At 42.7% G+C, this 12,325-nt stretch overlaps 1 protein-coding gene across 1 annotated transcript in view; it reads right to left on the reverse strand.

The window, feature by feature from the left end:
- Positions 1 to 789: 789 nt before the first annotated feature.
- LOC126212841 (ankyrin-3-like) overlaps positions 790 to 12,325 on the reverse strand; it is a 59,311-nt gene continuing 47,775 nt past the window's right edge. Inside the window, exon 5 of the mRNA XM_049940259.1 lies at positions 790 to 1,473. Coding sequence (XP_049796216.1) covers positions 966 to 1,473 — 508 coding nt within the window. The 3' untranslated portion in view covers positions 790 to 965. The remainder of the gene's footprint in view (positions 1,474 to 12,325) is intronic.

Below are 12,325 nucleotides of genomic sequence, written 5' to 3' on the forward strand. Positions count from 1 at the left end.
CACGGCCGGCCCGCACGCGGGAGATCAGACAGTCTTGCTTGACCTTGCGGCGATGAGGACACACGCTTTGCCCAACGACTCACCGTGCTTTTGTCCACTGCCAGATCACCGTAGACATTCTGCAAGCGCCTATGAATATCTGAGATGCCCTGGTTTTCCGCCAAAAGAAACTCGATCACTGCCCGTTGTTTGCAACGCACATCCGTTACAGACGCCATTTTAACAGCTCCGTGCAGCGCTGCCACCTGTCGGAAGTCAATGAAACTATACGAGACGAAGCGGGGACGTTTGAAAATATTCCACAAGAAATTTCCGGTTTTTTCAACCAAACTTGGCCGAGAAAAAAAATGTGTTGCATTACTTATTGAACTGCCCTCGTATCTTTATGGTATTGTAAGAGGAATGGTTTGTTTTGAGTAATCATTGTTATTTTTTCCACAGTAACTGTGATACTGTATTACAGTATTCTGAGGCACAAACTAAGCCTCTGGGGTTTCCTTGGGGATGACTGATGTTCCTGCTCAATACAACATGCTCTTTTTCTGTTCAGACGACTGTCTTTGGACTTTCATCATAACTGTTTACTTAAAGTCATACTTGGCCGACCTGCACTGGCAGTGTTTACAAACTGCACAGTTGGCTCAATAAATGAATTGTTCTTGATTAAATTAAAGATTTATTGTTACTGTGGTCCAACAACTTACCGCAACAGTACAGCGCCTTACTGCCACACTGGATGTGGTGTTATTTGTAGTAGCATATTCTTACCAATTACTTTACAATAATGAATTTAGTTAAAAACATGTTTATTATTAATGATATACGTTTCGATTATTGTTGAGTTTTCATGGAAGGAAACTCGCTTCTTGCTACACACATTAGTTTATATGAATCTCACACTGTCGCTACTGTTGTGATTTTGGTAGACTAGCGTTGTTTTTACTTCAGAGGTGTGTATTGTACTGCTAGTCTCGTCTTATCCTGTCTATCCAGTGTTGGTGGTTGAACTGCCTGGCGCGGTCCACTGGGGTTTTCCCCTTGTGATTCCTGGCCCCGCTGTCAGCCCCTGCATCGAGTAGTGCAATCGCCTCCTCCGTGCGGCCATGCTCGGCCGCGAAGTGCAGCGGCGTGTCCCCGTCCACATTCCTGGCATTGGGGTCTGCAGAGGCCTCCTCCAGCAGCCGCACCACGGCCGGCCGGCCGCCCCATGCAGCCCAGTGCAGCGGCGTGTTCTGGACCCAGTTCCCGGCGTCCACCTCCGCGCCAGCCCCCACCAGACAGCTCGCCGCTTCCACGTGACCCTGCCAGGCTGCCCAGTGCAGCGCAGTATTCTTGTTCCCATCCGTCGCACTCTTGTTCCCATCCGTCGCACCCACATCAGCCCCAGCTGCCAGCAGCATCTGCAGCTCTTGCACTGCCCCATCGCTAGCTGCCTTAATCAGCCTCCTTCCTTTCTCCGCTGCTGAGAGGGTCCTACACAAAACACAGAAATTCTCGTACTTTTGTTCAAACACACACTTCTGATGAAGAAACGTATCAGAGTGGTACAACTGTAACCAATTCTATAACTCATCTCTCTGACAACTGATAAATCTCCCTTCTGTGATACAGAACCCTGAGAAAGTTGTTTTATATTAACGTACAGATGCACAGTTACGTCATCCTCTCAAATTCTTCATGCACTCTCTACAAAAAATTCCTACACTCCAACTCTCAAGATACAAAGTTATCACATTTTGTCACTTTAATTCGTGATCGTTAGTTTTTTGACCTTAGAATTCAGTCGTTATAGAAGTTGTTGCCTTCCACTTCGTTCAGCCATTACTACGTCTCTGTGTGCAGCAGTCCTCTCTGAAACTTGCAAATGTGACAAATAATGCTAATGACGTCTCCTGCTATTTAAAGAGAAGTTTCTGTTATTACAGGGGCAAAAGTAAACCCAATTATCAACAAGTTTCTTGACACAAACTCGTCAAACAGAGAAAGCCACTGTTAACCAGGAAACCATTTAGTAGTTACGTTTCGGATACAGCAATAATACCAAACTGGACTCCTCTACCACTACACACAATCACACTCATTGACAGATGCACATACACACAGGAACTAACACAAACAAACAAACAAACAAACACACACACACACACACACACACAGAAACATACACACAGAGAGAGAAAGAGAGAGAGAGACAAAGAGAGAGAGAGAGAGAAAGAGAGAGAGAAACTTTCGTCTTATATTCCTCTGGCTGTGATGCGCCTTAAGGCGACAGCGAGACCGTGAGAGTAAATTAAAGTTTAATGTACTTGTATCGATATGACAACCGTTGGAAAGTAAATCTTGTTTCCTGGAAAGTGCTGAAGTATGTAACTTACATGCGACAATCTCGCTAGGACGGGTCTAAACGAAAATACCTACATGCTGATACAACGCACTGTGTGGCATGTGCTCAGGGGAGGAATTTAGTAACATTTTTTGAAACTAAAGGCAATTAAGAAGTAATTATTTCCATTATTCTGGTAAATGACGTATTAAAATAATGAATCCAATATCCACTGATCGATAAAATACATAATTCCTTTTTCTAGAAATATTTTGGGCAGACAGATTTGCAAATGTTGCTGATTCTATTGAAAATCATACAGTTGACATACTCAAAACTCATTTTATAGTTCTGATAACTCCATCAGATAATAATGGATGTTTTCTATATAGAGAGAAACAGACGTCAATCCTGAATGACTGTACAGGAACGAACAGCTCTGAAGCCCTTTTGACTCCCACAGTGCTTAACTTGGTGTGGTCCTGGTGAAGGCAGTGTATTTATGTTTGCCTCGCACACATGTTTGAGTGTGTGTGTGTGTGTGTGTGTGTGTGTGTGTGTGTGTGTTTGTTTTGTGTGTGTGTGTGTGTGTGTGTGTGTGTGTGTGTGTGTGTAGTCTGGTGAAGGTGTACCCACGGTGTGACACTGAATGTTTGAAGTAGTGCTACTTTGTTTTTAAATGCACAGATCACTGACAGACGTCAAAGTCACATCTCCAGATTCAAAAAACTCCTACAGATGAGAGCCAGACTCTGAGCTGTTTGGGCAATTTAATACGGAGCTGTGGAAGCTGCTTCACAAACAGGCGTTAATCTATCATTACTGGTACTTTAATGGTAATCATTTATAACCTGACCAGAATCAGTGACGATTTAAGACACTTAATCTACTACGGTTTCTCATTACTACTGAATATTTTGTGGAACCCCCACTTTAATTACAGCTCGTTGCCTCATGAGTACACCCAGTGCATGATCCCCTCTCCTCCAATCCAACAGATTTTCTGGGTGGACAAGATGCTGCAATTCTATATTCTGTTAGATCAGTCGTATGTGGGCTTCTGTGCCACAAAGTGTTTCGCTGTTAAAAAATGATCCGCTACTCTGTACTCTAAATCTGTTGCTGAAGCAGCCACACACAACTTCTACAGAGCGATGAGTCTTTGCCTTTCATATGTGTGGTTATTGGGGCTGGTAGTGGTACCACCCAGCATGGGCGTGCCTCAGCTATGAACCGATGATAGCCACCTCCTATACTCGAGTGATCTCTGATGGGGTGTGGTGTAGCAGGCAATTTGTTGAGTGGTGTTTCTAGCACTGATGTTCAATGGATATGGTAGAGACCTGCCAACCATGCCCAAAATTGCATGCATGAAAATGAAAACTACACATCATAAGCTTTCCTAGCATTTTCTCTCATATTTTTGACAAATATTACATACATATAAACTTTGTTAGTAATAATGAGTCACTCCCAATTCTTTCAGTATTTAGCAGCGGTCCTTCCACTGCCCAAAAAATTTCCTAACAGAACACAGCCAGTGGTGTGTCACTTTCTATGTAATGACAGCATCTTCAAGACTGCCTTTAGTGCCACAATGCTACAGTACATGCAGATGTAGGATCTCAAACCATGGGACTGACCGTGCTCCCATAAATTAAAAGTTTTCTCTCTGCATATGGATTACTGTACGTAGAATACTAACAGGAAATGGGGTAACTTATGATCCACTCTGAAATGTATGAATGACTTTATAAAAATTTTGTTACACTTAACGGACTTTTAGCTGAATGATTCTCAAAACAGTGTTTTTCATTTATAATTTTGGCACACAATTTTTCCTCTCTAGTGATGAAAAATAATGTTTCACCTCATGAAAGTAGCAGGAACACAAACCTACTATAAAAATATAATTCAGTTATAGTAAGTAGTTTTGAGAGGCACCCGGCCGGGGCGGCCGAGTGGTTCTAGGCGCTACAGTCTGGAACCGCGCGACCGCTACTGTCGCAGGTTCGAATCCTGCCACGGGCATGGATATGTGTGATGTCCTTAGGTTAGATTGATTTAAGTAGTTGTTATAGGGGACTGATGACCTTAGAAGTCCCATAGTGCTCCAAGCCACTTGAACCATTTGAGAGACAGTATGTGCCATAAGCAATAATTGAAGTGAAATTAATCTAATGCACTAAGAAAGAAGAAGCCAATCACACTGAAAACAATGAACATGCACTGAAGTGAAATGATATCCTGGAAAACCACTCAGAAAACTTGAACTTGCAAAGTAATGTAATGAACATTAGTGACAGTTTAAATTTTGTTTCACATCACGACCGCAAGTTAGATTTCCTGCTTAGCATGAACAGACACTTTAACAGATTTTTTAATCTTTCACTTTGAGAGACAGTTAATAGAATTTCTTTTCTTTAAAACAGTGATTTAGTGCATTAGTGATCAGTATATTTCGGTTTAGGAATGCACTTGAATTCCGTGTGTTTGTAAGTTGCTCTGTTGGTGAACATGTTTTTTCCACCATGCAGCTCCATTCTTCGTTTGTCTACTATTCAGAATTGCAGGCAAAGTAAACTTGGAGGGATAGGAAACTGTATAATTTATCTGTGACGGGAACATTATCACAAATTACCTCCTACCTGCTGGCTCTGAGTTTTGTGGTCAGCAAGGGATTATTTAGATTATTCCCTGAAAAAAAACTGTGTCCAACTAATACTCAGAAACAGAATCTAGCTTGTGATTTATTAGATCTACATTGATCGAAGTGTATTTGCTAGATGCTTCATATGGAATGAGAATGCATTTGGACATAGCAATAATTTCTTGTCTTCCGTGACGTTCAGTTCCATGGCTTGAGATCCAACATTTGCATGTCCTGTAGCATTGTGACACTAAAGATGGTCTTGAAGGTGCTGTCATTACACATGAAGGAATACACCACTGCCTGTGTTCTGTTTGGAAATGTTGTGGACAGCGGAAATACTACTGTTAAATGCTTTTACCAATGGTATAAGTCTTCATGAAAGATACCACTTGGATCTTATAAGTAATTTTTGTGTCACAGACGTCTACCCTTTCAAACACTGACATACGGTTATGTTCCTAACTAACTCAAATCGTATTGTAAATTGTGGGAAAATACATAAGATCCGCAAGCATCCTCTCGTCTGTTACATTTATGGAGACGATATTTAGGCTAGTTTTATGAGCTGGAATTGTTTCGTAGTCAATTACTGGTCTTGCTGTTCAAACGTGCGCAGTTTTCTGCAAATTTTAGTTCCTGTTGAACGGCAAACTGATTTATGAGCATTTTCCTTACATATCTTCTTCATCTTGGAAACCTGAAGTCCTTGTCATATTACGAGATGTGATTTAAAATCAGAAGCGTGTGATGTTGCTGGCAGCAGACATCCCATACTAATCTGGGTATAGTGGTGTCATAAGATGCTGACTAACGATGACTGTGGATGCCTCGTTAATTATAACACTGTATATCATGTTACTCACTCATCTGTTAAATCGCATTTTGCTCACAGTCATATTAAAAATTGTTTTTCACTCAGTCATATGCATTGTCAAACCCAACTATCATTTTCGCTGGATGTGATTTACAAGCTGAGGTCTGATATAAAATATATATGTACATTCTGGCAATAGATCTGACTTGTTCCTAGCTATAGTACTGCGAAAACTGCATTGAGCTCGATTCTTTATGAGAAGCAGTTTTAGTTGGTTGGTTGGTGTGGTGAATAAAGGGGTCAAACTACGCTGTCATCTGTCCCTTTCCCAACATTCAAACAGCTCTCGGGTTAAAAACATTACCAAAACGATTTCGGGAAAGTAAAAGGAGAAAGACTGACTCGAAACTACACTGAAGAAGAAAACAAAAAAGGCTAACAAAAGGGGAAAACGTAAACTAAAAGAAAAAATAGTGAATGGTATCAGAATAACATAGCAGATGGCCAGGACTGGGTGATCACGACAGAAATAAAGGATGAGCGAGCCACTCTGCAACACACTAAAACCTCCAGCCTTAAAGACAAGGCTAGACGAACTTGTACAGGGAAAATACGAACACCAAGGCTAAAAAACAGCAAAGAAAGAGTGAGGAAGAGTTAAAATAAAGGTAGATTGTGTGATAAAAATTCCCCTCGCAAATAAAACGTAAAACGATGTCAACCGTTAAGACATTGACTCCAAACACCGTTAACAGTGTGATGGGAAGGTTAAAAGTCCACTGCAGAGCAACTAAACTAGGGCAGTCCAGTGAGATGAGGACGACAGTCAAGTGGGACCTACAGCAACACTGAGGTACAGCCTAGCGACGGAGGAGGTGTCTATGAGTCAGCCAGGTGCGGCCGATGTGGGGTTAGCTAAGGACAACAGACTCCCTGCGAGTAGCTTGCATGGATGATTATCACAGATTCGTATGCTCCTTGACAACACATAGTTTATTTGGTGTACTGACCGTGTGTCATTCAGCATCCCAGATCCTGAAAACTTAACAGCATATGGATTGGGGGAAGAAATGAAAGAGGAAGCCGCCTTGTAGAAGCTTGCAAAGGGTGGTGAGGGAAGCACTGATTGAGAGCTTGTATGCTACTTAAAAAGTCACTACAGATGACGAAGGACTCACCTGTGCAGGAATGGATATGCTGAAGAGTGCAAGAGATAGCTACCAACTGTGCAGTGAAAACACTGAAGCAATCCAGCTAGGAACTCTGTTCAGCATGTCCAATGTGAGCATAAGCGAAGCCAACAAGAGCCATTGAGCCATCTGTGTAGACTGTTTCTGAGTCCTGGAACTCACCAAGAACAGAGAAAAACTGCCATGGAGGCCACAGGTGGAACTGAGCCTTTTGGGCTTTGCGATAGGTCCAGACGAACCAGTGGCTGTGGTATGGACCACGAAGTGAACACATAGAAAAGTGATAGAAGGAAAGTGTCGAGATCAGTAAGAAGCAAACACAAACTGCAATTGGCATCCCCAATCTGCGCTGCTGTTGTCAGGGATGGGTAGCCATATTAGGGAAAGGAGATCATAATTTGAATGGTAAGGCGAATAACGAATATGGGCAGTATAGTTCGCAAGCAACTGCTGTCACCTAATTCGCAATGGAGGAACACCAGCCTTTATTAGGACGCTGGTTTAGGAAGCTCCTGTCGCACAGTGGTGTATAGAGTCCAGCAGTTGGAATGCTGAGGGCAAAGCAGAACCACACACCAGGCATCCATAGGAAAGGACTGCAAAGTGCTTTGCACAGCTGCAGCAGTGTAGGGCGATCAGCACCCAATTCGTTGTGGTGCAGGCATTGCATAACATGAACATGCTGCCAGCACATTTTCTTAAGCTGACGAAGATGGGGAAGCCAAGTTAAAAAAGTATCAAAGACCAGTCCCAAAAAGCAGAAAGTCTCCACTACATTAAGTAGTTGGTCATCAAGGTAAAGTTCCAGATGGAGATGGCAGTACAACAAAAACAGAAGGGCATGACACAAGTCTTGGCAGCTGAAAACTGAAACCTGTGAGTGAGGACCCACTGCTGCACCTTTTGTATGACTTCCAGCAGTCGACGTTCAGCCACCAACAGAAGAGGAGCAAAGGGAAATACAAAAATCATCAGCATATAGGTGGGGAGATATTGAGGACCATTAACGATGATTAAAAAGATTGGAACGCTCAGGACAGAGCCATTTGGGACCCCATTCTCTTGGATGTGAGGCGAACAGTGTGAGGCACCAGCTCGAGCTCTGAAATGCGTAGCGACAAAAAGTTCCGTATAAAAATCGGGAGCGGGCCCCAAAGACACCACTCATGCAGAGTAGAGAGGATGTGGTGTCGCCAAGTGATATTGTAGGCTTTCGTCAGACCAAAAAAGGCGGAAATCAGGTGCTGACGCCAGGAGAAGGCCATTCAGATGGCAGTCTCTGGGTAGAGTAAGTTGTCAGTGGTGGAGCGAACTCGCCAAAAACCGCCCTGGGAGGGAGCCAGAAGACGCTGAGACTTGAGGAGCCAACACAACGGCCAGCTCACCATACATTCAAGCAGCTTGCACAGAACGTTGGTGAGGCTGATAGGACGATAACAGTCCAAATCTAGCAGGTTCTTACCAGGCTTTAGCACTGGGATGATCATACTTAACTGGCACTGCGATGGGGAGTCGCCATCGCTCAAGATTCAGTTGATGATGGCAAGGAAGTGGCGCTGATAATCCACTCACAGACATTTAAGCTTTCGGGAATGGATGTAGTCTGCCCCAGGGGTTGAGTCAGGAGAATCGGCAAGGGCCCTGAGCAATTCCCACTCACTGAAGGGAGCACTATATGTCTCGGATTGGTGTGGAGCGAGAGATAGGAATTGTCGTTTCACCACGATTTAATTGTCAGATGCAGAGACGCGAAGATAATGATCCACAAGACATTCTGCAATTACATGTGGATCGGCATATACAGCTCCATCTGTCGAAATTCCATGTATACCTGAAGGAGTCTCATATCCGTAAAGGCATCTGAGATTGGTCCAGACCTGGGAAGGAGAGGTTTTTGTGCCAGTGGTGGAGATGTATCGTTCCCAATAGTCCCATCATTCAATGAGCTGACAGACCTGGACACAATGCAGTTTGAGGGCAATGAGGTGCTCTAGAAATCAATGGCGCTTATGATGTTGAAGGGACAACCTACAGTCTCTAATGGCCACAGCGATTTTGAGTGACCACCAAGGCACTGACTACCACTGGGACAACCTGAGGAACAAGGGATTCAAGATTCAGCTTGGGAAACAATGATAGTAATGGTGGTCCCATGCAAAGGAGATTCAATAGTTGTAGTGCCCTTGAAAGCATCCCATTCAGCCTTGGTGAGAGTCCATATGGGCAAGTGTCCAAGCGATGCTGGGGTAGGGACAGAAAGAGTGGTAAGTGGTCACTACCACACAAGTTGCCATGAGATCTCCAGTGGATATAAAGGAGCAGACGAGGACTGCAAACCAAGGGATCAATGGCTCAGTATCTGTCAGATGCCACACTAAAGTGAATGGGAGCACCTGTAATGAGGAGGCAAAAGCCGAGGTGAGTTAGTAGATCCTCGACAGCTTTACCACAGCAGCAATCTTGGTTCCACCCCAAACAAGGTTGTTGTTGTTGTGGTCTTCAGTCCTGAGACTGGTTTGATGCAGCTCTCCATGCTACTCTATCCTGTGCAAGCTTCTTCATCTCCCAGTACCTACTGCAACCTACATCCTTCTGAATCTGCTTAGTGTATTCATCTCTTGGTGTCCCTCTACGATTTTTACCCTCCACGCTGCCTTCCAATGCTAAATTTGTGATCCCTTGATGCCTCAAAACATGTCCTACCAACCGATCCCTTCTTCTAGTCAAGTTGTGCCACAAACTTCTCTTCTCCCCAATCCTATTCAATACTTCCTCATTAGTTACATGATCTAACCACCTTCTCTTCAGCATTCTTCTGTAGCACCACATTTCGAAAGCTTCTATTCTCTTCTTGTCCAAACTAGTTATCGTCCATGTTTCACTTCCATACATGGCTACACTCCATACAAATACTTTCAGAAACGACTTCCTGACAGATCTATACACGATGTTAACAAATTTCTCTTCTTCAGAAACGATTTCCTTGCCATTCCCAGTCTACATTTTATATCCTCTCTACTTCGACCATCATCAGTTATTTTACTCCCTAAATAGCAAAACTCGTTTACTACTTTAAGTGTCTCATTTCCTAATCTAATTCCCTCAGCCTCACCCGATTTAATTTGACTACATTCCATTATCCTCGTTTTGCTTTTGTTGATGTTCATCTTATATCCTCCTTTGAAGACACTGTCTATTCCGTTCAACTGCATTTCCAAGTCCTCTGCTGTCTCTGACAGAATTACAATGTCATCGGCAAACCTCAAAGTTTTTACTTCTTCTCCATGAATTTTAATACCTACTCCGAATTTTTCTTTTGTTTCCTTTACTCCTTGCTCAATATACAGATTGAATAACATCGGGGAGAGGCTACAACCCTGTCTCACTCCTTTCCCAACCACTACTTCCCTTTCATGCCCCTCGACTCTTATAACTGCCATCTGGTTTCTGTATATATTGTAAATAGCCTTTCGCTCCCTGTATTTTACCCCTGCCACTTTCAGAATTTGAAAGAGTATTCCAGTTAACATTGTCAAAAGCTTTCTCTGAGTCTACGAATGCTAGAAACGTAGGTTTGCCTTTTCTTAATCTCTCTTCTAAGATAAGTCGTAAGGTTAGTATTCCCCCACGTGTTCCAACATTTCTACGGAATCCAAACTGATCTTCCCCGAGGTCGGCTTCTACCAGTTTTTCCATTCGTCTGTAAAGAATTCGCGTTAGTATTTTGCAGCTGAGACTTATTAAACTGATAGTTCGGTAATTTTCACATCTGTCAACACCTGCTTTCTTTGGGATTGGAATTATTATAATCTTCTTGAAGTCTGAGGGTATTTCACCTGTCTCATACATCTTGCTCACCAGATGGTAGTTTTGTCATGACTGGCTCTCCCAAGGCCATCAGTAGTTCTAATGGAATGTTATCTACTCCCGGGGCCTTGTTTCGACTCAGGTCTTTCAGTGCTCTGTCAAACTCTTCACGCAGTATCTTATCTCCCATTTCGTCTTCATCTACATCCTCTTCCATTTCCATAATATTGTCCTCAAGTACATCGCCCTTGTATAAACCCTCTATATACTCCTTCCACCTTTCTGCCTTCCCATCTTTTCTTAGAACTGGGTTTCCATCTGAGCTCTTGATATTCATACAAGTGGCTCTCTTCTCTCCAAAGGTCTCTTTAATTTTCCTGTAGGCAGTATCTATCTTACCCCTAGTGAGACAGGCCTCTACATCCTTACATTTGTCCTCTAGCCATCCCTGCTTAGCCATTTTGCACTTCCTGTCAATCTCATTTTTGATACGTTTGTATTCCTTTTTGTCTGCTTCATTTACTGCATTTTTATATTTTCTCCTTTCATCAATTAAATTCAATATCTCTTCTGTTACCCAAGGATTTCTATTAGCCCACGTCTTTTTACCTACTTGATCGTCTGCTGCCTTCACTACTTCATCCCTCAGAGCTACCCATTCTTCTTCTACTGTATTTCTTTTCCCCATTCCTGTCAATTGTTCCCTTATGCTCTCCCTGAAACTCTGTACAACCTCTGGTTCTTTCAGTTTATCCAGGTCCCATCTTCTTAAATTCCCACCTTTTTGCAGTTTCTTCAGTTTCAATCTGCAGTTCATAACCAATAGATTGTGGTCAGAATCCAGATCTGCCCCTGGAAATGTCTTACAATTTAAAACCTGGTTCCTAAATCTCTGTCTTACCATTACATAATCTATCTGATACCTTTTAGTATCTCCAGGATTCTTCCAGGTATACAACCTTCTTTTATGATTCTTGAACCAAGTGTTAGCTATGATTAAGTTGTGCTCTGTGCAAAATTCTACAAGGCGGCTTCCTCTTTCATTTCTTCCCCCCAATCCATATTCACCTACTATGTTTCCTTCTCTCCCTTTTCCTACTGACGAATTCCAGTCACCCATGACTATTAAATTTTCGTCTCCCTTCACTACCTGAATAATTTCTTTTATGTCATCATACATTTCATCAATTTCTTCATCATCTGCAGAGCTAGTTGGCATATAAACTTGTACTACTGTAGTAGGCATGGGCTTTGTGTCTATCTTGGCCACAATAATGCGTTCACTATGCTGTTTGTAGTAGCTAAGCCGCAATCCTATTTTTTTATTCATTATTAAACCTACTCCTGAATTACCCCTATTTGATTTTGTATTTATAACCCTGTAATCACCTGACCAAAAGTCTTGTTCCTCCTGCCACCGAACTTCACTAATTCCCACTATATCTAACGTTACCCTATCCATTTCCCTTTTTAAATTTTCTAATCTACCTGCCCGATTAAGGGATCTGACATTCCACACTCCGATCCGTAGAACGCCA

The sequence above is a fragment of the Schistocerca nitens genome, chromosome 11 (genome assembly GCF_023898315.1).
Source record: "Schistocerca nitens isolate TAMUIC-IGC-003100 chromosome 11, iqSchNite1.1, whole genome shotgun sequence".
NCBI lineage: Eukaryota > Metazoa > Arthropoda > Insecta > Orthoptera > Acrididae > Schistocerca > Schistocerca nitens.